The sequence below is a fragment of the Puma concolor genome, chromosome C1, assembly GCF_028749965.1.
Source record: "Puma concolor isolate L17-30 chromosome C1, mPumCon1.1.hap2, whole genome shotgun sequence".
NCBI lineage: Eukaryota > Metazoa > Chordata > Mammalia > Carnivora > Felidae > Puma > Puma concolor.
The window spans coordinates 211,903,557-211,931,395 of record NC_141674.1 but is presented as its reverse complement, the minus strand read 5'-3'; the positions used below and the strand labels follow the sequence as shown (position 1 = coordinate 211,931,395).

Below are 27,839 nucleotides of genomic sequence, written 5' to 3'. Positions count from 1 at the left end.
ATTAGTACCCAAAAGCAGCTCGGCAGTTCCACAATCATCTGCAAACTTTCCAAAGGAAATTTCACAGTGACAAAAACCTTATCAAAATAAAGCTTAATGAAGCGAAGAACAACAAATACAAACCACCCCAAACAATTCAAGAGGTAGTCTCCGTTTTTCCAACAAAATGCTGTCGTCCCCCTCCCCTGTCTGTATACAGCCAGATACTGACACTGATAGACAAGTCTTCCAGATACCATGACACAGCTTCTAGTCGGTACCTTATTTGCATTCAAACTTCCCCCAAACTCAAGACTCTCTTTGGACCATAAAACTAAAACCCCACCACCTCCCATCTGCTTCTCTGCCTCCCTCTCTCGCAATTAAGCCGCTCGAACTTCTTCCCTTGGGATTCACATCTCTGCCACCAAGACGTTTTAATCCTGCTACTCCTCCTAAGTGCCTGCTTTCTCCCAGTGACCTAGGTTCTCTCGACCCGGGGGGAGGAGGGAGGAAGCCCAACCTAAGCGTCCCTGCTCTTTCCCACCCTAGCTTCTCCTCCCCCCCCCACCCCCTCTCTGCGGGCGCCCGGCAGGTGCCTCGCCGGGGATCTCCGCGCCCCGGCCGCCGCCAAGCGGGCCACACAAAAGACCCGCACGGCCCTCCCCAGGCTCCTCCGGTCTTTCCCCTTCAGCCCCATCGGGTCAGCGCCCCGGGGAGCAGAGGCCCGAGGGAGACGGCGCCGGCTCCGCGGGGCGCAGAGATGCTCGCCCCCGGCGCCCCCTCCTGACCCCACCTTCGCCCACGCCCCACCCACGAAGGCTGCCCCGGGCCGGGACCCTCGGCCCGAGAAACCGAAAGCGCGCATCCCCAGCCCGGCGGCCGGGGCCGAGCGCATCCCGCCCCACGGCCTCCGCCGCGCCCCTCCCCGCCAGCCCGCGCCCCAACCGCCGGCCCAAGCGGGCGCCCCCGCCGGCCTCCCGCGCCGCCCGGCGCCCCCGCTCCCCCCGCCCCCAGCCCCGGGGAAGGGCCCACCCCCGCCCGGCGGCCCGGCGGCCCGGCACTCACAGGCTGCCGGAGCAGGAGGTACAGACGAAGGAGCCGACCGTCATGTTCACGTAGGTGGGGCCGCGCTGGTCGCAGTCGAAGCACTTTCGGTTGTGCGGGAGGCCGGTCATGTCCCGCAGCATCTTCAGGTGCTTCTCCTCCTGCTTCCGCTTCGCGCTGGCCGCCATGGCCGCGGCGCCGAGGGAGGAGGCCGGCAGGGCCGGGAGCGGGAGCCGGGCGGCGCTGCGCCGGGGGCCCGCGGTCCCACGGGCCGCCCTGGCCGCGGCCGCCGCCCTCCGTCAGCGCGCGCCGCCCGCGCCGGATCTGGCCGCCCCGGTTCGACTCGACTGCGCTGGGCGCGGCGCGGACGCTGCGGAGCGCGGGCTGACGGGCCACACCAACCGGCCCGGCCGGGACAACCGCCGTCGCCGCCGCCGCCGCCGCCGCCACCTTCCCGACTTCTCCTGAGGGGAAAAGAGGAGGAAGGGGGACGGCAAGAGGAGGCCCGCCCCGGGCGGCCGGAGGCCAAGTGGCGGCCGGCGCCCTCTGCTGGCCAGGAGGAGTTAGTTACTGCGGCCGCGCAGAGGCCTGGAGTTGGGCCGGGGCAAAGTAGCAAAGATACGCAGGTGATGGTAGCGATGGACTGTAGTTATTAGAGAGCTTGTATGTGCTAAGCGCATTATTACCTGAGTTAACTTCCTCCCCCGCTCAAAACTCTCCCAGGGGCTGCCGACTGCTTTGGGGATAATTCCAACTTCCTCACCGTGCTGCAAAAGGTGCTCCCTCACCTACCCCAACCTGCCTCTCTCCCCATCCTGGTTTCCTCCACCACGCTGGCTTTCCGTTTGTACCCCAGACACCGCAAGCTGCCTTCTGACCCAGGACCCCTTACCCTGCTGTCCGCTCTATATTCGGGTTTCTCGGCCTTGTCACTATTCACATTTTGCATTTGATAATGTTTTGGTGAGGCGGCGGTCTTATTGCATTGGAGAATATTGAACAGCGTCCCTAGCCTTTTATCCATTAGATGTCAGAACGCCCCCTCAACCCCACCCCCAGTTGCGGCCACCAAAAATCCTCAGACATCGCCAAATGTGGGACCGTGGTCGAGAGAGATGTAATCAATTGATTTATGCCTGTAAGGCAGGCAACCTTCCTCAGCCCAACCTACCCGTTTAACGTTGCCACCCACCTCCCTGAAAGCAGCCTTCCATGAAATCGCTGTTGGGTTTTCTTCATAGTTGTAGCTGTTTGAAGTCCTCCTTCTTATTTAGTGTTTGCTGGGTGTCGTCTGGGACCTCCCATTGGGCTCCAAACAGCCTGGCCCCAGCCTTTTCTTCACTACTCCACCCACCCCCCCTTCCCAGAGCTGGGAGCAAGGTGCCCAACGTTCATGGAATGAATGCATTCAGTATCTCGTTTAATCTTCACAAGATCCCTTTGGGGTAAGCATTATTGCTCTTTCCATCTTTAAAGCTCTGGGGCATTAAGCACATTTACCATAGGATACAAATGGGAAACTGGGATTCCAACCCAGACAGTCAGACTGTAGGACCCAAATCTCTTTGTCCCTCTAAGCACACAGCCCGCAGGATGTTAGAAATCACCCCTGCTCCTCGGTTCCTGAAGGAGTACAGGGAGACCCAGAGAACTGAAGTTCCAAAATCACTCAGCTCCTGAATGGGAGAGTAAGACTAGAACCCACCAGCCCCCAGACCTCCCATGAAAGTGCCTGGATGCATCGCACAGGTGAGACTTCATGTTAATATAATACTGTTAATAATAGCTAAATATTAAAGTGATCAACAGATTTTGGATCGGTCAATGGATTTTTTTTTTAACTTTCTGTTAAGGAAAATATCAAAGTCCCATGAGTCTGGGGCCCACCTTCAGTAATCACGAGCTCATGGCTGATGTGCTTTCTGCCCTCATCTTCCCATTCTCTCCTCCTGTTATTTTGAAGCAAATTCCAGGCATACACTATTCATCTGCACGTATTTTAATTTGGGTTGCTAAAAAACAAAATAGCAACTTTCTTTTTTTTAAACCCAACCACAATAGCATTAGCACACCTAAAAAGTTAATGATAATTTCTTAAAATCATGCAATAGCCCATCAGGTGTTCAAGGTTCTCACTGATATTTTTAAAAGATTTTTATAGGGGCGCCTGGGTGGCTCGGTCAGTTAAGTGTCCGACTTCAGCTCAGGTCATGGTCTCGCGGTTCGTGAGTTCGAGCCCCGTGTCGGGCTCTGTGCTGACAGCTCAGAGCCTGGAGCCTGTTTCAGATTCTGTGTCTCCCTCTCTGTCTCTTACTCTCCCCCGTTCATGCTCTGTCTCTCTCTGTCTCAAAAATAAATAAACGTTTAAAAAAAAAAAGATTTTTATAGTTTATTTTAATCCCCACATTGCCATTGGGTCATATATGGGTTTGTGTTCTTCCATCAGGAGGCACATAATGCAGGGAGGGAGGGAGGGCTGTCCTTTCTACCTTTTTATGACGTTAGCAGCCATTGATGATTAATGTCTAGATTCATTCATATGTTAAGGGTTACACAGTGGTGATAATCTAACTCTGTCATTCCTTCTCCGTGTGTCAGCTGGAAGATTTCAGCTAGTATCTGGCACAGTTTACGTCACAAAGGATCAATGTTTGATTCCTGTCCTTTATACACAGATGTTCAAAATAATATATTGGTTTCCTATCACCTTGCAACGGTGATCAATATTTTTGTGTGCGATTGGTATTTTTGTCAATGTCATTACCAACTCCAGAATTGGAGCACAGTTGATATAGTTCATATCCTGGGTGTTCACGTAGTCTCATCACTGGCCGGCAAGAGCCTCTGAAAGTTGGCCCTTGAGTGTTTCCGACCAAGACTGTTGACTTAAAGTCATCTGGAGTGCCATCACAGCAGGGCCTGGGCTGGTTGGCAGATGAGAGCACCAGAATGCCCAAGTGTGGATTGATCAAAACAGAGGCTTACTTACCAGCGTCACTTTGGCCAAATATGACACCCAGCAGACTGTTATTCATCACCAACAAATGCACTTAACCCACAGCCAATGGCTTGCTTCATCTTTCTATGGTTTATCATCCGATAAATGTCAGAGTCACCAGGCGTGGCTGCAGCACCTTTCTACAAACAGTTTAATAAGTGGTTGTTTCGCTATCGCATTGTTCAAAGGAGCAGGAGAAGGTGTTTCCAGACCATCCATCTGGGTGGAAGGTGAAGTTGAAGCCCGAAATATTTTCTCCAAGTAGAGTTGCAAGTCCATATGATGGGCTGAATTTTGGCCTTTTCGTATTCTGTGTCACATCCACGCAGGTTTCCACTTTTAAAAGATCCCAAGGGAAGTTTGCCGCATGTCAGGCCAGACTAATTACTTAAATTTCCTTATCCCTCATAACAACGCGGAAGGAGGTATTATTATCTCCATTTTATTGAGGAAATTGAGGCTCTGAAATGCTGGCCTGCCCAAGGCCACGCTGGAAATGAAGCAAGAAGCTGGGATTCAAACCCAGATTGGGCTATGCCACACCAGCTTCTGCTTTCCGTAACTGAATATTGACCCTGCTTCTGAAGCAGAAATTACCTTCAGAGATGTTAAAGCTGCAGCCAGAGTGATTTTTCAAAATGCTAATGCGATTCAGGCCTCCCCAGACTCCTCCCCCTGCTTAACACCTTTCAGTGATGTCCCCTTGCTCTAAGGCTGAAAGAAAATCTGGGAGGCCCAGAAGCTCCTTGAAAGGGGCCTCCTTCCTGCAGGCCATGCTAGGTCTCCACACCCTGCCACAGCTCCAGTGTGCCCCGGGGAACCACCTTAAGTCTCTGCCACACTGCTCCAGCCCCACTTCCTTCTTGGGGCCTTATATTCTCTTCTGTCCCACCTCAGGACCTTTGCACATGCACTGTTGCTTCCAAAAAGGGACTTCCTTCTCTTTCCCTTCTCATCCCTCAGATCCAGCTCAATGTCTGGGTGTTCAGAGATCCTTCCCTGTCCTGCCTAACTAAGCTAGACCCCGTAATAGGTGCTCATAGTAACACATGCCTCTGCTTTAGAGCACTTGTTGCCGTGGCTATTTACAATGCTTTGTGATTTTCAATTAGGGTCCCTAGACCTGCACTATGTGGTGAGCTTCACCAGGAAGGGGCTAGGTCTGTGTTTCCTCACAATCACTCCTCCTGAATATGGAGCCTGGTCTTGGAAGGGACTCGGTAAATACTGGTTGAATGAATAAATCAACGCAGCAGTGAGGAGGCAGAGAAGAAAGCTTCCTTCAATCCTACGCCATGGGTTCAGGGTTCTGTTCATTGTTGTCTGCTGCGTTGGCTCCCGGAATGATTCCAGTTCTGTCAAAGCTACCACAGTGTTGTTAAAGAACTTGCAAATTTCCGAAATCAAACCTCGGAGGGGAGGAATCTAAAACCGGCTCAAGCCTATCTTATCCCCAAGGGCGACTCAGAGAAAATGTCCTGGAGAGGCCCCAAGGAGCCAGGCCACCCCACCCTCAGCACCTGCAAGCGAGACCCAGAGAGGAGGCCCCTCAACTGCCCTCCCTGACACAAAGCAAGACAAGCAGTGGCAAATACCGTGGGAGAACAGGCAGTGGATTCGTGGCCCAGAGCATCTGAGTGAGGAGAGGAGAGGGATTCCCATTCAGGAAGAACTCAGATTTAGACTTGACAATAATCTCTAACTGAATTCGCCCCGGGGTCAAGGTGACCCAGCGACAGAATAGAAAGAAGTTCTTGCCAGATGCACACGCGTGTCCCATGCCCATCCCGGCCCCCTGCGGCACACCCCGAATCCCTGCTTGGAGTGAGTCCTGGATTTGCTTTGCGAATAGCACCGCCATCTTGTTTCCTTGGTTTGCTTGCGTATTAAAAGGCCTGATTTGTTAAGTATAATTATTTTTAAACACACCACCGTCTCCGTGGCCCCATTTTGATGGCTTGTCATGTTTTAATCTACAGGGAGCCTTGAAAACGTGGATGTGGCAGGAACCCTCTCCGAGGTGAGTGCCAAGGTCTCTGCCCAGCCCCCAACTTGGAGAGCTGACCTTTCAGAAGCTCTTTGTCCTCCCTCTGGCACCCAGTTTCGGGCTGGAGAGCCTCGATTCTACATCCTCAGGGTCCTCCTCTCTTTGCTTCAGGACCTGCTGATGCCCCAAGCTGACTTTCATTATAAGAGGAGTTACCTGATGACAGTGAGCGGCTACAATCTGGGAAAACCGGAGCAGTGGGTTTTTCCTTTTTATTGACAGCTTGTCTCCTCTTGACTTTTTCCAGCTGGTGGCCACAGAAACCAATGCTAATTTTTATGGCCCGTTTGAGTAATGCAAAAGGCAAGTAATTGTGGCCCCATTAATTCCCCTGGGCCCCCGCCGCGGAGGGGTTTCACAGAATGAATAATCACAGGGCCTGTGTTCAAAGCACAGCGGAGTAATACTCCCCTCGGGTTTTTTTTTCCCGCCTTTCTTCTGTTGATAGCACCTTCCTTTAGCTGTGGTTTGATTATTTTTAACATTGCTTTCTGATTCACTTTTTAATTTGCAAGAAGCAGTGAGAGAGAAAAAGAAGACGGCAGGCGGGGCGTTGGAACCTATAGACGACACGTAGTGCATACTTCCTGGAAACATTGGTGTGGTTTCTGGGTAGACTGCAGAGAGCAGCGAGAAACTAGACAGCCGAAGGACCCTGGTCCCTCAGTACTAGGCAGTCACCTGGCTTCCTCCTCCCTACAGGTGCCAGGATAAACAGGCGGCAGACGTGCCCCCTCCTCGCCACCCCCAGCAGCTGTCCCAGCTGTTGAAGACCTTCTCTTCTGCTGGGGTTCACTTTACTCTGCCCTTTGTGAGTTTGGTCTCAGCAGCTGAATTCTGTCTGCTCAGAGAGCAGGGATCAGGTCATAAGCTGCGTCTCTAGTTTGCCAGGCCATAAAAGGATCATGCCAGGTGGTTGACCGCTCCAAGCCCAGGCCGTTCTGGAAGCCCAGGACAATTGCAACTAGACTTCAGTTACCCATTTATCAGGCATTTACTGGATTGGAGAGGGAATGCAAAAATACCTTTTGGACTTCATTCATCCGTTCATTCAATAAATATCCACCGAGCACCTACTCTCTGCCGGACACTAGGGATTCGGCAATGAACGAGACAGAGTCCCTACTCGCCTGGAACTTGTGTTCCCACAGGAGGGAGAACAAACCATAAACATGTTCGTGGAAATGGACCGGGTGACGCTAAGCGCTCTGATAGAAAATGAAGCAGGGCAAGGGAAGGTGGTGTGGAAGGAGGGGATGTTACTGGGTGGTCAGGGCAGGCAGGCCCAGAGGCAGGTGTCGCCGGGAAATTTCTAGAACTTGCACGCCTCGGAAGTCATGCGTAAAATGTAAAATGGCCTGTTGTGGAGACTGGGCAACTGGGCAGTTTCCCTTCCTTGGTCGGATCGTGCCGGAATCAGACATCCTGAGCTGCCCTGCCCTGGTCGCCTCCAGAGAACTGGAATCATGGTCTTGGGAAGCCAAGCCAGAGAGAAAAGGTCCCTGCCTCTGCAGCAGGAAGAGTCTCAGGGTAAGAAACGCTCCATTCACGTTGTCAATGGGACGTTGTTCTTGCCCGTTACTGGGGAGAGAAAGGGGACCTTCCCTTCTGGTTCAGGGGAAAGAAAGGGGCCCCTGTGGGGAGAGAAACCTGCTCTTGTTGTCAGGAAAGAAATACCAGCAAGGCCTGTGGGACTTACAGAAAAGGAAGATAGACCCTCCCCATCCGCCCTCTGTTTTGAAGGGGTCAGACGCAGACATTTTTAAAAGTGGGTCTTGCTGGGGGCGCCTGGGTGGCTCAGTCGGTTAAACGCCCGACTTCGGCTCAGGTCATGATCTCGCGGTCCGTGAGTTCGAACCCCACATCGGGCTCTGTGCTGACAGCTCGGACCCTGGAGCCTGTTTTGGATTCTGTGTCTCCCTGTCTCTCTGCCCCTCCCCCACTCACTCTCTTTCTCTCCCTCTCTCTCAGAAATAATAAATGAATAAGCTTTAAAAAAAAAAAAAGGTGGGTCTCTGCAAAGACTCCTCTTCCTTTTCTTTTTCTCACCTAATGCCGGCAGGTGGGTAATGGCTCCTTATACAACAGGAGGTGAACGGAGCCCAGTGGAACCATGTCACCACCACACCTCATCTGGAGAAGGGAAGCAACACACAGAACTCCGCTGCTGATATCCCAGTAACGATGACTAACATTTCCTGGCCCTGAGCCCCAAGCCCCTTGCAGGGCACATGCTGCAGGGTAACCCCATTCGTCCTCACACCAGCCTTTGGTGGTATGTTTTTATTTCCTGTGCCCATTTTACAGATGAAGAAACTAAGGCTCCCGAGTTGAGGACTTTGCCAAGGTCACACGGCTGGAAAGTGATGGAGCTGAGTGAGATTGAGATTTGCAGCTTGGCGTTTGCTTCCAGAGCCCATGATTTAATACCCTCCACGGTCACCACTGCACTGTCTGTGGGATGCTCTGATCAACCAAGCACGATCCCACAGGAGAGCAGAAGTCAGGCTGTATGTATGCTTTCCTGGTCTTGATTTAGCCTCTGAGGGTATGAGCACCCGGGGGCCATAACTGGGCTGGTTTAGCCTGAGGTTTCTGCTTTCCGAGGCTGCCTCCTTTGCCCAGAGCTCCAGGCTGCACACTTGAAGGACCTGTTTCCTCTCAAGAAGTTATTTAGATAAGAAAAATTACCTGAAAAGCCACACACACACACACACACACACACACACACACACACACACACACGAGCTCCGACGGCGACAGTGAAAACGTCCTTAGTCTTCATTTGGGTAATTGTTGCCGGACAGATTTGTCCTCACTGAATGTGCACAGCACCATAGAGCTGAGTCCACTTTGGAGGTGGGACAGCCCCTGGAGGAAGTTTACAGGAACAAGCCCATAGCCATTTTTATCATCAGGATAACCTACCACTTTATTATTAGTCACCGTCCCAGCCCTGGGGCTATGGATGATTCAGAAGGTTGTGGTAAGGATACTCCGCACAGCACCTGGCATTTATATAAGCACTGCAGTCATTCTTATTTTATTTTATTTTTTTTCAACGTTTATTTATTTTTGGGACAGAGAGAGACAGAGCATGAACGGGCGAGGGGCAGAGAGAGAGGGAGACACAGAATCGGAAACAGGCTCCAGGCTCCGAGCCATCCGCCCAGAGCCCGACGCGGGGCTCGAACTCGCGGACCGCGAGATCGTGACCTGGCTGAAGTCGGCCGCCTAACCGACTGCGCCACCCAGGCACCCCTGCATTCTCATTTTAAACAGGCCTCCTGACTCCCCTTTTCTTCCCTCTGGGTGTGTTGGCTTGTGAGGCACCAGGTGGACCACAAGTGCAGAGTAGCAGCAATTTGCTAGAAGCTGCTAAAAGTGAACCCCGCCCTGGATGTGTGGCTACTGTTTGACCAGTGCGATGTCACATTCTGGTTGGTTGAAACCACTTGCGGTCTGAGGAACCTGCCAGGCCATCGGTGATGTGCAGGAACGGCTGTATTTTACCCAGCCCATACTAGCTTTCATCTGTCCCGAGTATGTGTCTGACTGCCCCTGGTTCAATGGATTCTGCAGTTTAAATGCTGCAAACACACCTAACCAGAGAAGCTACGTGCTCATTTATTACTGTTCTCTTTGGAGGGGGAGGGAGAGTATGTGTGTCTGCATGTGTTTAGGAAGTGGTGAGGAGTTTCTTGAATCAGACCTACATTTCCTATGTGTGCCTTGCACACACGAAGAAACAGTACAGGGGGGCAGTTGTAAGCACAGTTTCCGAGTCAGACTTTCTGGGTTCCAATCCTGGATTTTCCCCTGGAGCTTGAGCAAGTAACTTAACTTTTCTGTGCCTCAGTTTTCCCACCTGTAAATTGGGAATGATACTCTCCCCCGCTGTACAAGATCGCTATGAAGATTAAGTGATATAATATGCAAAAGCACTTAAAACAGTATCTGGCCAATAGTAAGCACTCTACAAGTGTTAGGTATTATTATTATTCTATTCTCCTCTCTTCCCATCAACCACCTCACCTGCAATTCAGCCAGAGTAAGAGAGCAAATATCATGTGTGTGTGTATACATATGCACTCTTTTTTGTTGTTGTTTCATTTTGGTTTTTTCTATCCTAAGTACCCCACGCGTACAAGCTCAGTTTGTAGAAAAATTTCCAACAATGCTGGCGTGGGGGGTTAAATCGCGTCCTCCATTCACCTGGAACCTCAGGCGTGATCCTATTTAGAAGTAGGATCTAAGAAGGTGCGATTAGTTGAGGAGGTCAAGATGAAATCATCCTGATTTAGAGTGGACCCTAAAGCCAGTGACTGGTGCCCTTATACGAAGACGAGAGGACACACGAAGACGCACAGGGAGGAGGCCATGTGACAGAGGAGGCAGAGATCAGAGTGATGCTGTCAGGACGGCCAGAAACTGCACGAAGCAAGAAAGGATCCTTCCCTAGAGCCTGCAGAGGGAGCGTGGCCCTGCTGACACCTTGATTTTGGGCTCCAAGCCTCTAGAACTGTGAGCGAATAAATTCCAGTTGTTTGCAGCTACCTAAGTGTGTGAAACTAACAGCCCTAAAAACAAACACAGTCAGTAAAACCAAAGTTCCCCCGGACCACGGCCAGGAGAGGATCGGCGGCCGCTGCCTCTTGCTGGGTCCTTCAAGGACCATCTCCTGTCTCCCGTGAACGTTGCCTCTGGTTGACGACCTTTAGAAGACACTGGAATCCTCTAGAACAATGTGTCCTTTTTCATAACTTATGGGCTTTCAGGGTCATTTTGACAATGCTAGTTCCTCTTTCTCACACAGGCTACATTTTTGGTCTACCTTAGTCATTTTCTGCAAATTTGATTAATATAGGTCCTTTAGTATTAAGATGGGTCCATTCTCTGTAAGAAATGGGAGAGTGCTTTGCCCCATCCTGCAGCTGTGAGCATGAGACACAGTGATCCATACAGGAAAAGGGATTTTCACATGCCAAGTTTCAGATGGAAAGAATGTTAGAAATCGCCTATGCATGTGACTCTTAACAATGTGGGAGTGACAGTTCCTTTTGAGAATCTGATAGAAGACGCCATCCCCGAACTGTGCACCGAACATATAAACTATAATCTCAGGTCGGTCCTTGTGCCTAGGTTGAAATCTGCCTTGTTTTACAGACGGGGAAGAGCAGGCTCTGAGAGAGAAAGCAAAAAAGGCCTGAAAGGGATCTGTGGGCAGAGCCAGTCAAAGAGTGCAGATTCTCCATGACATGCAGTCTCCCTGAGGCTCTCTCTGTCTCGGTCTGAAGACCCCAGTTTGCCAGCAGGGGTGACAAAGGTGGGAAAGAGGGCACCGAGAGAAGGGAAACCCTGGAGTGAAGGTGGCCGATGGTTAGAGCAGCGGGAGAGTCCAAGGTCTCCACCAAAGGTGCACGTGGAGACCGGGACACCACGGTGGGTTCCCAGGACAGGGCACTTTTCCACTGTCCACCAAGGCCAAAACAAAGGAAAAGAACTTGACATCAGAGCAACAAAAGCCTGGATAATGCGAGGAGAATTTATTTTAAGTAACAATCTCTGCATTTCCATTTCTGAAAGAAGTTTATATAATGTCCTCTGCAAACCTCTTAAAAATAGAATAGCACCTCATCTTTCTAAGCTGATTTATTCTTTTCAATTTTTTCGTATTTATTTATTTATTTCGGGGGAGAGAGAGAGAGAGAGAGAGCATGAGCAGGAGAGGGGCAGAGGGAGGGAGAGAGAGAATCCCAAGAAGGCTCCACGCTCCGTGTGGAGCCTGACAAGGGGCTCAATCCCCATGAGTCGTGAGATCACAACCCGGGCCGAAATCAAGAGCGGGATGCTTAACTGACTGGGCCACCAAGGCGCCCCTAAGATGATTAAAGTGTAGACAAATATGAAGGCAAGAGGACCAGTGAGTCAGGAATGATAAACATGTGGTCCATGTACACCATTGCCACTCCCTTTGCCTGGGGCAGGCATCGTTGGTCCACGCGGTACCGTGTCCAAATCAATACCAGGGGTGGCCTCAGAATCCTTCACCACTCAGCACTCCAGAAGTTACTCCCAGGAGGCAATGAGGTCTGCAACCTATTTGCCATTCTATGGCTAAATGACCTTCAGACACGGTTTCCCGTCCCTCGCGAGTAGATATTTCCCTGTGGTCCCATTTAAATTTTCTGATGGCTTTACCCGGTTCAGCAGAGGCCCAGAGACCTCCCTTTCTAGGGCAGTGATCTCTCCTGGGACTTCTTCTAATAGCTGTGCTCCTACATTCTCAGTCATGTGAAACAGTGAAGAGAGCCCTAAGAATTCTTGCTGACTTCCTTATGTTTACGTAGGTTACGAAGACAGTTCTTCAGAAGTTTCACGTCCAACATCATTATTGCTCCTAAGTCTTGTGTCTTAATTTTTGATACCTTCTTTTGTAACAATGATCCCCACCCCCCCCCCCCCCCCCGCCAATCTGGATTACATCCCTAATGTTAGATATTTTAAAAAACAGGGGTTCCTGGCTGGCTCAGTCGGAAGATCATACGACTCTTGAATTCAGGGTCATGAGTCCCACGTTGGTGTAGAGATCACTAAAAAGAATAAATTATTTTTAAAATAAATAAAAAGAAAAAAATAGACTGACACAAGTCTAAGTTGCCTCACGAAATTCAAAGGCAATGACAGAGTAAAGAACGGTATGGTATTTTACGTCTTGCCACTCGAAATATCAAAGAAAACCAGCAGTCTAACCCACTAACAGCTTAGATAATGTTGACCGTACAGCCCAGGGGAGCCCCCCCCCCCCTTCTTGATTCTGTTCTTTGCTTGCATCACCAAGTATTCCAGAACTATTTCTGGAACTTTCCAACCCTATGTTTGCCTGAGTGCCCCTTGACTGATGATTTGTCTTCTGTGGCATAACTGTACTGCCCCCGAAGGGAGCTACCAAGTTAGCCTAAATGTCGTGCTCCGCCACAGTGGAAGAAGCCACATGCTAGGAACGCTGCAGCCCGTGTTAAGGAGGGCGGCCACGTTTTCCTGTAAGAGACGGGTGGGCAAGAGAGGGGCCGAGCCGGAAGGGGTGCTGTGTCTTTTGTCTTCTAGTTCAAAATCTGGTTTAAAATCAAATCAAAGATGCAAATCGAAGAGGTTTTCATGCTGTCTGTTGGGATTTCTGTTTAACAAATGGTTTGGTCTTCCTGCTTCTATGTTCACCTTTGTCCACTGTCCATTTTCAACCAAATGCTAGAGGGGTCTTTTTAAGCTTTAAGCCAGATCATGTCCCCTTGCAACTCAAAATCCCGTATTGCCTGCCCCCCATTCCCAGCTCTGTCCTCCTGTCCCCAAGGTTCCTCCTCTCCTCTCTGTCTTCTCTGCCCCAGCCTCTCTGACCTTCTTGCCTACATCAGAAAGACACCAGGCTCCTCCCTGGGGCCCTCACTCTGCTTTAGACTGGATACTGCTTGCCCGTCTCCCACGCTTCTCTACGGGGCCTCTCCTGATAGCCCAGTTTAACCTGCACACCATCCGCATTAGCCCTCCCCTCCCTCCTCTCCTTTTTGTTTTTATTTTTCTTTTTTTTTTCTTTTTTTTTTTATTTATTTATTTTTTTTTTTAAATTTTTTTTTTTTCAACGTTTATTCATTTTTGGGACAGAGAGAGACAGAGCATGAACGGGGGAGGGGCAGAGAGAGAGGGAGACACAGAATCGGAAACAGGCTCCAGGCTCTGAGCCATCAGCCCAGAGCCTGACGCGGGGCTCGAACTCACGGACCGCGAGATCGTGACCTGGCTGAAGTCGGACGCTTAACCGACTGCGCCACCCAGGCGCCCCTTTTTGTTTTTATTTTTAATTTTACTTTTCCCAGAGCACTTCTTACTACTCTGTTTACTGTTTACTATGCAACGATCTCCCATGAGAATGTACGCTTCAAGAGGGCGGGCATCTTTTTTACTAATTTTCTTTTTCACGAATGTATTTCAAGTGCCCTAAACAGTGCTAGGCACTTAAGAAGTTCTCAATTAATATTTGATGCATAGGAGCACCTGGGTGTTTTTCATGTTTATTTTTTAGAGAGAGAGAGAGAGAGAGAGAGAGAGAGAGGAACAGAGAGACAGGGAGACACAGAATCCAAAGCAGGTTCCAGGCTCTGAGCTGTTGGCACAGAGCCTGATGCAGGGCTCAAACTCACGAACCGCGAGTTCCTGACCTGAGCAGAAGTCGGACGCTTAACCGAGTGAGCCACCCAGATGCCCCAGCATCTGACTCTTAATCTCGTCTCAGGTCATGATCTCACAGTTTGTGAGTTTTGAGTTCGAGCCCCGCCTTAGGCTCTTCACTGACTGCACAGAGCCTGCTTGGGATTTTGTCTCTCCCTCTCTTGAGCCCTCCCCTGCTCTCTGTCTCTCTCTTTCAAAATAAATAAATAACCTTTAAATATATTTATGTGCATACATGTATATATATATATATATATATTTGATGCATAAAGGGTTGAACGAATAAACAAATGAGTGAATAAGGCCTTTGTTCTGGGATGAGTATTGATTAGTTGCAAAAACATCCCCACCAGTTGTTGAAGTAAGGAAACAGAGGGAAAAATCAACATGGTAGAAAGGCTGAATGCAAATGATGGCGTTTATTACTGTCCTTCGCATATTACTCACTGGTGGTATTTACATATCTTGATAGGAGTAAAAACATACAATTTCCAGAAAGTCGTTTTTACAGTAGTAGTATTATTTTATTTATTTATTTATTTATTTATTTATTTATTTATTTATTTTAACCAAAGATGTTCCCAGCCGATCTTTGGGTCTTTGGGGCAAAAAACAAAGTGTTGCCTAGATCACTCTAACAGGACGTCAGGTTTGGCTTCATTGGATGGGAAGCAGAAATGTGCGTACAAGGAAGTGACTTAAAAGTCATAAATATTTTGCCCGAAGAAACCTGCCTTTGTGGTTGAATGATGGAATAATTTATGCGAACTACCTTTCAGTGTCTCTAAGTTTGCAGAGGTGAGCTCATGTGATGAGCCAAAAAGCCTTAGTGAGACATGCTCTCTGGACTGTTAATGAAACACCAGGCCCAAGGGTAACACTAAGGCTGGGTAATGGATTAACAGTGAATAACCATCGTCCCATCCAATTAACTTCTGCGGAGGAAGCAACCTTGAATCTATATGCCAGCAATATTGGGGTATATAAAGACATCATGATTCTATTTAAAAGAAAGCCCGACACTCGAGGCCCAATGAGATCGTGTCCATAAAGCTCTGAATTTGCGGGGGGGGGGGGGTAATCTCATACAAAATTGCGTTACAAACTAGATTTACTCAGAGATTTTATGCTTCTTAAGGAAAATGTACATTTTTGTAGCAGTTTGGGTTTTAAAGTTTGACGGGCCTTCCTTGTTTCCTTCAATGTACTTTGCCGAAGTACTTTTCACAATCTAGATGCCGACGTGACTACTTCAGCACGAACCCAACGGCATCCTACTGTGCGGGCCTAACAAAATTGCAAGCCTAACCTTTTAAAAAAGTACACGTAATTGCTAAGACTTGACAAGAGGTGACTAAAGAAAGCTTTTTGGGTGAATCTCTGGTGTAACTCCAAGGTTAGCAGCATTTCATGGACAGAGAAGGGGGTAACCCTGGTTTCTTAGCCAAGATAGCCTCCTAAGAAAACTCAGGCCCTGTGTTTAAGTCTGGCCTGGATCTGAAAAACCTGGAGGCCTCCTTCTTGCTTCCTTCAAAGTCAGCAGGTGTCAACAGGCTCAATGCCAGGCCATTCTCTGAGACCTGTCTGTGGCCACTGTGCCAACCCTTGTCCCTCTGGCCCTATCATCCCTAAGTTTTTTCATCACACACCATTTCTTTCTGACCGTGCCTCTTTCTCCTCTTTACAGGGCTTCTTCCCAGGAGAGGAAGATCCTGAGTTCTCCATTCACCCTCTCTGGTTTGATCGATGCTTCGTGTGTGCGGTCTTAATTTGTTTTCGAAAAGTCGGTGTTACTACTTTTCTTTTCAGTGGAAGAAACCATGACTCACAAAAGATAAGCTGCTTTTCCAGCTTCACAAAGCAAACGTGACCAAACTCACCTGTCTCCTCAACTTCAGTTTTAGATTAAATGCCCTCCAAAGGCAAGGTCAGGACCTCTCGCTCGCTTTGCCTGTTGCGCATGGGGAGAAGGTGTTGGGATGGATGTATGTGTGGAAAGCAGAGTCTGGTGATACCCAAATTGGCACTCACAGAGCACTGAACAACTTTACGACGCACGCTTGCTTGCATTGTTACTGTTGTCCCTTCCCAAACAGGGGACTGGAGGTAGGAGAGGTTAACTGCCTTTCCCCAAACCAGTCGCCAGTAGTGGCAGAACCAGGACTTTGCCCACCAGAACACCATTACCTTGTCCCCAGTACCATCTGAGACCCAACCAACCGCACAATATTCGGAGACAGAATAAATTTTGTGCGAATCTCAAATACTGCAAAAGCGGCAATGACCACAAATTGGCAGAAAACATGAAACTGTTTTGCCAGCGTTCAGTTCTTCCAAAGGAGGAAGACAGAGAAACTCAGAGCCAGGCCAAGTTAAAGAAATCTAATTCTCACTCCGTGGTTAGAACTATTCAGCTCAAATAGTTCCTTTAATCCAAATACCAATTTATATAAATAACAAGCCAATGGGTTTAGGAACTCTAAACATCGTCCTTCCTCATTCGTAAGAATTCACTTCTAGAACATTCCTTCTCATCTTTCAGAAAGGTCAGGCATGGGATCATTTCAACCTCTGTCCTACAGTGGCATCCCTGAAAAGGGATTGGATTAGGTGACATAATTGTTTTTCTATTTCTAAATATGAATGAGCACGTTGGCGTGTTATACAACAGAGAAAGAAAAAGGATGGTGTGTGTTCAGGAACATGCCCCATTTCAAGAAGCAGCCCGTGTTTACTAGGGAGTTTGTTCATCACAGATCTGTAGACAGAATGGTAGCAAAAACGCTTATACATGTTTGCACAGGGAACAATTGCAACATGAGTCCAGCAAGTTGAACTAAAACCCATATTTGTGTTTCTTCAACCGATGGTGTTACAGGGGAGCCTGACCCCATTATCTTGACCTCTAGACAGACATACTTAGAATCGAACAAATATCAGACATGGATAGGTATCTAAAGGGTCATATATTTAACATGTTATCTCCCGAATACAGTGCCCTAAGCCACATGGTATGAGAAATAGAGCAAGGAACCAGAGACAGATCTTTTGCTGGAAGGGCAAAGTGTCACAGGAGTAGGGAGATAATGTGCTAAGGCAGCTCAAAGGAAGGCGTGACTTCCTTGGTCTCAAAGGATGAGGGACAGAACACTCTACGGAGGAGGTGGCAGTTGAGATGGGCAGGGTTTGGAGGGCACTTGGCCCCGGGGAAGAAAGACCATCCCAGACAAAGGAAACAACCAGGGTTAAAGCTAGAAGTGGGAAAACGCAGGAGGCAGACAGAGAATGGAGAATCTCATCTGTTCATAGTGTAGGATGCTTGAAGGTCAGACTTTTAATGGCAAATTCTGTTACTGAGATTTAGAAAACATTAATAATTTTCAATGAATTGAGGGTGCCTGGGTGGCTCAGTTGTTAACCATCTGACTTCATTCCAGGTCATGATCTCATGGTTTGTGGGTTCGAGTCCCACATCAGGTGAGCCCCATTTCTCTCTCTCTCTCTCTCTCTCTCTCTCTCTCTTTCTCTCTCTCTCTATCCCCTTGTGGGATTCTCTCCCTCTCTCTGCCCCTCTCTCACTTGTGCCCTCTCTCTCTCTCAAAAAAAACAAAAACAAAAACGATTTTCAATGAAGTGAAATTCTCATCAGTTAGCCAGTCCCTTGTCTGACCACCCCCTTACCTCTCCTAGCAGAAGAAGTTTCCAGGCACTTCAAGCTACATGAGTGGTGTAGCCAGTTGGCCAGGCACCCCCCTAGGAAACATTTCACGGAATCATGTTTAACTTTTACAACAAAAGACCTGTCCTTGGTTTGTACAACATGAAAAGTTCTTCAAGCTACAGAGAAGATAGCAAAACCCACGCTCCCTTCTCAGAGCTTGCTAAGGAAGACAGCTGTTTGATTTTCAGCGTTCAATCGAACATTAAAGTACGCAATACTTGGACTGACACATCCATGCCTCGTGCTTGATTTCACAATCCAGATGTGTTGAATCAACTTTTCTTATATCTGTGAACACTATAATGGAAAAAAAAAAAAAAAAGGAAAGAAGAAAAGTAGGGGAAAAGTGGTTTCTTTTTTGTCCCTGCGTCTCAATTTCTGCATTTCATAATTCAGCAGAATCTGGGAGGCATAGTGTGATATCCTCCCAAAAAAGGAAAGAAGGTGTTTTCCTGCCAAATTGAATATATAGATTTGGCTGTGAATTTTAAGCCACCTGGTTACATATTTCAAGATTTCTGCTTTTGCCACTATATCTTAGCTCCATCTACGTACAGATATGGGCCGGACAGAACCACAATAAAAGGGCCGACTTTTCACTTTGCCTCGAATCTCTGATGATTTCTGCCTTCTGAAAAATGTACCATGCAATGTTGTGTTTGGCCCAGGCTACTAAAAAAAAAAAAAAAAAAAGACAAAAAAGAAAAATCTTTCTTCAGGGGAATTTGATTCTGTTCCCATTGTTTCTTCAGCATGTTTTCAGCATCAGCACATTGATTATGCTGTCATTAGCCAGAATACCGAGACAGGAAAAGATCTATTAGGTCATCAAAACCCATTCCTGGCGTGGGTCTGTGTCCCCTGGGAGAGGCTGTGACAGGTCACCTTAGGCAAATGACCAAGGAAAATGAAGAGGCGTGTACAGTTTTACTCTGCTACAGTTTTTAATTATTTTAAATTTCCAAAATGACTCCCAGAGATTGTCCATAAAACAGTTCCACTGCTGAATTAGGTTAGTGGTTCCTGGGGCGGGGGGGGGGGGGGGGGGCAGCGATTGCAGCGATTGTGTCCCCCAGGAGACATTTGGCAATATTTAGAGAGATTTTTTTTTCCGTTGTCGCATCTTGGGGGAGGGGAAGGCGCTTCGGCCATCTATTGGGTAGAGGCCAGGGATGTCGCTAAACATCCTACATTGCATGGGCCGTCCTCTACCGCCCCAACACCAGCACAAAGGATTATCTGGCCTCAAATGTCATTATTGCCGAGGTTGAAAAACTGGTTTAGGCTTTTTTCCTAAGCTTTTTTGCCTGTTGTCTAACTGTTCACTCAGCCCCAAGCGAAGCCAATTCCTTGGTTACGTGGCTCCAAGGAGCACACGTTATTCTGAAATAAACTATTTAGTTTCCTACTAACTCTGGTTCTTAGTCCCAACCTCAGCAAGTATGAAAAATCATACAGAGAAACAAAGGCACCTTTTCTAGTTATTTCAAGAGGTAGACTGTTTCTAGCAATAGACGAATTGAATTTCATAGGACTCCAGATGAAGTAACTAACATTAAAGAGATGTAAAGAAAAAGAAACCCTCATAGTTGCCTAAATCATTAGAGTCCTATTGTTAATCAGAAACTAATATTTTTGTTTCTATGTATTCTTCAAATAGAAGTTTTGACAGGCAGGGTAGATCTTCAAAGTCAAACCTTAAGTGAAAACCCTTCGGTAGCAAACAAATATCTCAAGAGTATTCCACAGACACTGTATCACCCGCCCTCACCCCAAATCATATCCAGCCTTCATTCTTTTTTAGGAAGTAAAGAAAGGAAAAGAGAAGAGAAGAGAGAAGGGAGCGGTAGAATAAGGGAAGGAAAGATGAAATAAAAGGAAAGTAGAAAGATAACTAAAAGTTTGGTGTCTCCAGGTTCGAAAGGACGTTGGCTGCCCAAAGGTTCCTGGTTGGCTCTTGGGTCTCCAGCTTTCTGTGGAATTTAGCCCTGGCCTTGTTCTCATCTGCAGTGTAGATTTCAATGTAATGTAGATGTCAGTGACATTCTAAAGGGGGAAATAACAGGTAAAACAATTTACCTTATGAAGAGTTACTAAAACACTAGCATCAAAAAGGTAAGCAGTATTAGAAATACATTAGCTTGTCATAATATTTTTGCTTGCTTTGAGTTTCTGGTCTGGGGAATCTAATTTGAGTTTATATTTTCAAAGACCAAAGAGCTGTTACAAATTCCAGGTTAGCTCAGATGTTTTGGAAGTGTGAGAAGCCAGCCAGATCCCCTGCAAATCCTTGTGAAATACAGGGAATTTTGTTTAACTCTTTGATGCCGGTAGCAGAATAGTATGTGCCCACGGGAGACATTAAAGACATTTACTCAGTAACCCATTAAGGAGTCATTCTTTCCTTGAAATTGTGCCTTGGTTATGACATTCTGTCCCCTCCCCTGCCCCAAACAGAATCAAGGGTGGACTTTTCTGCACTATTGGGCTAAGCTGAATTAAAATCTGTCACTAGCGTTCAGTTACAACTCTGTTACATTTCCTAATGAACTGTGTCTGATCCTTGGGCATTTCCTGGGGTATTTATGACAATCGTGCAGCTAAGGCTTAGCGGAGACATCCTGGTGATATTTAGTGCGTGAAGCATCTTTACAAAGGATACAGTCTAGAATCTTAGCCCTTTATTGTCATTAAAATCAGTTGCTTACATTCCTCCTCTACTGAATGAGGCCGCCCAGGATACTTCAAACACGAATTTTTTACAGGGAAGACAATAGGAGGGTCTTAACAGAACTAAGAATTGAAAAATCCAGTCCTAACTTTCTCCATAAACTCAGAATACACTTAATAAGCTCTGTTCCTTTCTTTCTGATTTACTTATTTTCTACAAATTGCAATAGTCATTTCAGCTCATGGTGAATGAAAAAATGCCTATCTCACAAAGCAGTAGTGAAAGCAACCTGGCCCCCTCCAGCCCCACTGCTCAGAAAGAGGCACTTAATAGTTCCTCGTGTGTTCTCCTAGAAATTTTCAGAGAGAAGAGAGAAAAAATGATTTTTTTTTTCTGTGTCCCAACTCCTTTTCTCTCTCTCCCTCTCTCTCTGTTTTTGTTTGTTTTTGTTTTTGTTTTTGTGTTTTTTATTTCCAGAACTCACAGTGTTTTATATCGCCACTAAGACTTTACCAGGCCAGTCCCTGGGATATATCACTCAAGCTACTTCAAATAAGTGAGAGAGATAATTAGAGAAAATAATCTCTTAATATTAATGGAAGGCTTTAAATAACATTGTCTCCAGCCTTCAGTGAGTTCTCTCTCTATCTGCTCTTAACCCAAGTTCCCAAGTTGACTTGGAATGTTGTAGCTGTTTTTCTTTAATTACAAAAAGGGCTTCATGTAGTGAAACGCAGTGGAGCCTGAAAGTAACATCATCCTGCTAATCGAAGGAGACCGTGTGGAACTGGGATGTTCATTAGCGGACACATAGACCTTGAGTATCTTGTTACTTCAAGAGGCAGGACCCTAACTATTCCCTTTAAATCCTAAAGCAGGAATGCATCGTTTTCCCAGCCATCTTCCTGGCTAGTTTCCTGTTCCCCCCGGACATACCTTGAACCTTTGTGCTTTTAAACACATACCAGAAACACACTACTGTATCTGAGCCTGCTCCCAAGGCTCTTCGTACAGTCATTCTGGCCTCCAGTCTGCTCTTAGGGAAACTCACCAACTTCACCCAAGCCACTAAGGGACTGCCACCTGGTGACAGATTCCTGGCTGCCTGTCACCTGCCAGGCATTCTCTGGCTGTCTATTCACGTGGAATCAGAGCTCTACCTGGGTCTGCCTGAGTCATCTCTCCCCAAGCCTGGGGAATCCCTCCTTGGAATGGTTAGTGGGTAACCTGCCCCATCTGGCCCTAGCCTGGGGCCTTTTAACATATATCCCCATGGGCAGAACACATGTGGAAGAAAGCTCCTCCCTTCTCTTAAATTCAAATCAGTCCAGAACCGTTGGCACCAATAGAAACAAAACCAAGTTAAGGCACCTGGGTGGCTCAGTCGGTTGAACATCTGACTTCAGCTCAGGTCATGATCTCACAGTTCATGAGTTCGAGCCCCACATCTGGCTCGCTGCTGTCAGCCCAGAGTCTGCTTCGGATCCTCTGTCCCTCTCTCTCTCTGCCCCTCCCTCACCTCTTTCTCTCAGAAATGAATAAACATTAAAAAATAAATAAAACAGTAAATCTGCAGAAAGAGAGAGGCATAAATGCCACCCGAGTGAGGGTTGATAGGGAAATAGCTTCCATCGCCCCTCCTAAACCCCAGTTTTGCTCAAGACAATACTTAGGTCCTCAGGAGCCCGGCATGGGCAGAGAGCCTGGTTGATATGTTCAGAATCTCAACCCTGCTGTCAGCAGCTGGTTCGGCAAAGGGCCAGTGAGCAACCCAGGTGAGGGGAGAGCCCCCCTTAAGGCTCCTCTGTCTGAGAAGACAACAAGATCTTTCTCCTCTCTCTCCAGTCATCATCACGGTGAATACAAGACGCAGAACTTCTCAGTGTTGGCCTACAAATGAAGGCAGCCCACAAAGATGGCACAGCCTGGGGAACTAGAACTACAGTTGTAGATTCGGCCACCTTGACCACACCGCACCAGCTCCCCAGTTCTGTGGGCCAAGACAGCTACTTGCTGTTTAAGCCCATTAAGTTCAACGTCTGCTGCTTGACACCGAAAGCATTCGGAATGATACAAAGATAGAGAAGCCAGCAGCAAAGGAAAAAAAACAGAATTTCCACCCCACAAACCGTATTTTGTCCTCTCGGGCAAAGTAGCTGCTGTGAAAAACAAAGCACACTGTGAGTACTCTGCAGTACCTTACGGTTTCTTTGAATCTGTGTACAACTTCTATTGGATTTGTTTTGGTCTGTTTTGTTTTCTTTATCAAATGAAGACTCAAATTATGTGGGTTTTTTTTTTTTCTTTCCTACTAATCCAGAACCCTGGAACACAGCTAAATGCATAATAATAACAACAGTATCAGTAAGAATAACAATTATATTCAAGGCACTGGACTAAATCCAGGGCTAAGAAAGGGTGTAAAGAGAGATGAATCGCCAGGGCTAGACATAAGATGCTCTCATTCTGATTCTATCCCCATAGAGCCTTGGAGAAAGAGCAATTAATGTAATTCTAACTGACAGTAGCCTTGAGTAGAGGTGACATTTGACCTGAGTCTTGAAGTGTTGTGTTTTTTTTTTCAAATAAAGGAGCTTTGAACATGAAAAATACAGAAAATTATATAATACGCATTCATGTACTATTTTAATAAATACTAACATGTTGCCACTTTTGCTTCAGACCCACTTTTCTAATGAAACTTTTTATCTTGAGATAATTGTAGATTCACATGCAGTTCTGAAAAACATGAGAAATGTAATCTTTACCCAGTTTCACCCAATGATGACATCTTGCAAAACTATACTACAATGTCACAGCTAAGACGCTGACATTGATATAGTCAAGACACAGAACGTTTCCACCGCCCCAAAGATCCCTGATGGTGCCCTGTTATGACCACACTAAACATCTTTCCCGTTATGACCTCTCCTGAAAACCCAGAAACCACTAATCTGTTCTCCATTTCCATGCTTTCCTCGTGTCCCGAACGTTATGTAAATGGAACCATACCTACGTGACCTTTCCGAATTTGCTTTTCACTTGGCTTAACTCCCAGGAGATTCATCCAAGCCATTCTGTGTGCTAGTAGTTCTTTTGTCGTTGTTGCTGAATAGTCTTCCGTGGTGCACAGATTTCTCAGCTTGTTATCCATCGACGGACATCTGGATTGTTTCCAGTTCTGGGCCATCATTAATAACCATTATCATTATTATTGCTACAAACATTCCTGTGCAGGTTTTTGTGTGAACGTAAGCCTTTATTTCTTTGGGATGAAGGCACAGGAGTGCAGTCACTGGGTTGTAATAGTTGCGCTTATAATTTTTTAAGAAACTGCCAAACTCTATTCCCGAAAGTCTGTGCCATCTGAGATTTCCACCAGTAGTTTGATGAGTGCTCAAGTTACTCTGCATCCTTGCCAGCATCTTATGTTGTCACTACTTTGTAGTTGAGCTAGTCTGGCGGGTATTTAATGATACCTCCTTGGGGTTTTGATTTGCAATGCACCAATGACTGCTGATGTTGAATATCTTTTTATATGCTTATTTGCCATCTGTATATCCTCTTTGGTGAAATGTCCCTTCATGTCATTTGCTTTTTCCTTAATTGGCTTGTTTTATGTTTGCTTCACTGTTGAGTTTTGAGACCTCTTTATATATACAATATGCTAGTTCTTTTTTTTTTGTTTGTTTGTTTATTCATTTATTTTTAGAGATAGAGAGCACAAGTAGGGGGAGGAGCAGAGAGAGAGGGAGAGAGAGAGAATCCCAGGCGGGCTCTGCACTGACAGTGCAGTGGGGCTTGAACTCACAGAGCAGGAGATCATGACCTGAACTGAAATCAAGAGTCGGCCGCTTAGCCGACTGATCCAGGTACCCCTACTATGTGCTAGTTCTTTGTCCGGTATGTGGTTTGAAAAGATTTTCTCTCACTCCGTAGATTTTCTTTTCTTCCTTTCAACAGGTTCTTTTGCAGAGAAAGAATTCTTCATTTTATGAAGTCCAATCTATTAATTTTTTCTTTTAGGGACTGAGTTTTTATCGTCAAGTTTAAGCACTCTTTGCCTAACTAGATCCTTTAGAGTGTCTCCTATGTTTTCTTCAAAAAGTTCTTTGGCTTTACATTTTAAACTAGATCCATGATCCACTTTGGGTTAATTTTTTTTTTTTAATTTTTAATTTTAGAGAAGGAGAGAAAGTGTGAGCGTGGGGAAAAGGGTTAAGCATCGAGAGAGAGAGAGAGAGAGAGAGAGAGAGAGAATCCCAAGCAGGCTCCATACTCAACATGGAGCCCAACGTGAGGCTTAATTCCACAACCCTGGGAACACAACCTGAGCCCAAATCAAAAGTCAGATGTTCAACCGACTGAACCACCCAGGGGCCCCAACTTTGGGTTAATTTTTATAAGGCTTGAGACTTAGGTTGGCATTCATATTGTTGCCTGTGGATGTCTCAGTGTTTCAGCACCATGTGTTGAAAAGGCTGTATTTCTTTCATTGAACTGTTTTGCACTCTTATCGAACATAAAGTGGGCATATCTCTGGGTTCTTTATTCTGTTCCATTGATCTACAAGTGTACCCTTCCACCAACACCGCACGATCTTGATGACTGTAGCTGTACCGTAAGTTTTTAAATCAGGTAGGCTACTTACTCCCACTTTATTCTTTTTTTTTAAAATTGTTTCAGCTATTCTGCTTCCTTCCCCTTTCCATGTAAACAAAAATTTGAACGTTTGTTTATTTTTGAGAGACAGAGAGAAACAGAGCACAAGCAGGGGAGGGGCAGAGAGAAAGGGAGACACAGAATCCGAAGCAGGCTCCAGGCTCCAAGCTGTCAGCACAGAGCCCTGTCCAAGGCTCAAACCCACAAACCGTGAGATCGTGACCTGAGCTGAGTGGTCAAACACTTAACCAACTGAGCCACCCAGGGGCCACATTTCTGTATACATCTTAATATAAATCTTCCCTAAATCTTCAAAAACCCTTGCTGGGATTTTGATAGGAATTATGTTAAAACTGTATGTAAATTTGGGGATAATTGACATCATCATTATGTCAAGTATTCAATCCACACACACACTGTGACTCTCAAAGAAGTAGATCGTCTCTGATTTCTTTCATCGACATTGTGTAATTTTCCACATACAAGTCCTATACATGTTTTATTAGATTTACACCTGAGTAATTCATTTTTTAAAGCAATTGTGAATGGTATTATATTTTTAATCTCAGCATCCACATGTTCATTGTTACTATATAGAAATGCAATTGATTGTGGTAAGTTTGTCTTGTATCCTATGACCTTGCTAAATACACTTATTACTTCTAGGAAATGATTGATAGATTGATGATTGATTTGTTTTTCTCTTGGGATTTTCTACATAGAAAATCATATAATCCTCACCAGGACAAATGTTCTTATGTTATATTATTTCTATTTTCATTAAGGCCAATGTAACTTTTTATTTCCTTTAAGACATTTCACAGTGGTTTCATTTACAAATATTTAGAGATTTTCATGTTATCTTTCCATGTTTGATTTCTAGTTTGATTCCACTGTGGTTGGAAAACACACTGTACGATTTCAATTCTCTTAAATGTTTTGAGCTCTCTTTTGTGGTCCAGGATCTGATCTATTTTGGTCTATGTTCCACTGGTACTTGGGAAAAAATGTGTATTCTGAAGTTATTAGGTGGAGGGTTCTATAAATACCAGTGAAATCTTGTTGGTTATTAGTGTTGAATTCTACACCATTGCTGATTTTCTTTTCTTTCTTTCTTTCTTTTTTAAACAGTTCATTTTTTAAAACATTTATTTATTTATTTATTTTAAGAGAGAGAGAGAGAGAGAGAGCGAGCGAGCACACACTCAAGCAGGGGAGGGGCAGAGAGAGAGGGAAAGAGTATCCCAAGCAGGTTCCACACCACACCTGAAGCTCTAACTCATGAACCACGAGATTCTGACCTGAGCCAAAATCAAGAGTTGGATGCTTAACTGACTGAGCCACCCAGGCTTCCCCCATTGCCAATTTTCTATTAAGTTGTGCTAGCAATAGTTGAGCAGAGTGTTGAAGTCTCCAGATACAATTGTGGATTTCTCTGGAATGTATATGGGACAGAAAGAAAACCCAGAGATTTAGCACTATGTCATTCTTGGAGACCTGAGGCTCCTAGCCAGTCTGCCTTCTCTCCAAACTTTCAGAGTCTTAATTTTGTGTTTTGTTTTGCTTTAATTTTTAGAAATTTGTTTTAATGTTTATTTAGTTTTGAGAGAGAGAGCCTGAGCAATGGAGGGGCAGAGAGAGAGGGGGTAGAGGATCTGAAGCCAACTCTATGTTGACAGCAGTGAGCCTGATGAAGGGCTTGAACTCACCAAAAGTGAGATCATGACCTGAGCCAAAACCAAGAGTCAGATGCTCAACCAACTGAGCCACCCAGGCACCCCCAGAGTCTTATGTTTGTTTTACATATAATGCCCAGGTATTATAATTGTACTTAGGCTAAAGAAATAGGGAAAATCACATGTACCTGTAAGTCCAAGATTTATTATTTTTATGGAAATAAAATGTTATGGTTCATGTTGAACACTTCTTTGTAAATTCTACTCAGTTCCGTGGTCTTCTCTCCTACCCCGTCTATCTATCACATTTATTTTTTGTTTATCTAGTGGTATTTTTGTGGTTTAAAAATTTACATGTCCCATCTTCTACAAAAACAAATCCAAAATGGGTCATAGATCTAAATATAACATATAAAGCTATAAGACTTTTTGAGAACAATATAGGTTAGTCAGAGTGTTCTTAGATATGATGCAAATAGTAGTGATCCATAGAAGAAAAAATTGATCAATTGGACTTCATCAATGTTAAAAGTTTTTGCTCTGCAGAAGATACCTTTAAGAGAATGAAAAAAAAAAAAAAAAGGAAAAAAGAGAAAGTGTTTGCAAATTGCATATCTGACAAGGATTTTTATATAGACTATATAAAGAACTCTCAAAATTCAACAGTAAGAAAACAATCTAGTTTTTTTTTTTTTTTTAATGGGCAAAATATTGGGAAAATACTTCACAAGAGAAGATATACTAATGGCAAATAATCACTTGAAAAGATGTTCAAATTGTTAGTAATTAGAAAAAATCTCTAATTGGGGCGCCTG

At 45.9% G+C, this 27,839-nt stretch overlaps 1 protein-coding gene and 1 long non-coding RNA gene across 11 annotated transcripts in view; one reads left to right on the top strand and one right to left on the bottom strand.

The window, feature by feature from the left end:
* Positions 1–1,502, bottom strand: part of AGFG1 (ArfGAP with FG repeats 1) — a 73,129-nt gene extending 71,627 nt beyond the window's left edge. For 5 of the 10 annotated variants that reach the window (XM_086719816.1, XM_086719817.1, XM_086719819.1 and 2 more), the window contains exon 1: positions 1,048–1,502. In XM_086719816.1, the coding sequence (XP_086575942.1) occupies positions 1,048–1,214 (167 nt within the window). In that variant the 5' untranslated portion in view covers positions 1,215–1,502. The remainder of the gene's footprint in view (positions 1–1,047) is intronic. The other 5 variants (XM_086719818.1, XM_086719821.1, XM_086719822.1 and 2 more) reach the window with 1 other exon arrangement.
* Positions 1,503–1,664: 162 nt separating this feature from the next.
* Positions 1,665–16,033, top strand: LOC147578717 (uncharacterized). The gene is made up of 3 exons (XR_015255599.1): positions 1,665–2,471; positions 2,605–2,775; positions 15,982–16,033. It is a non-coding gene; the product is annotated as an uncharacterized LOC147578717 (long non-coding RNA).
* The last annotated feature ends 11,806 nt before the right edge of the window (positions 16,034–27,839 follow it).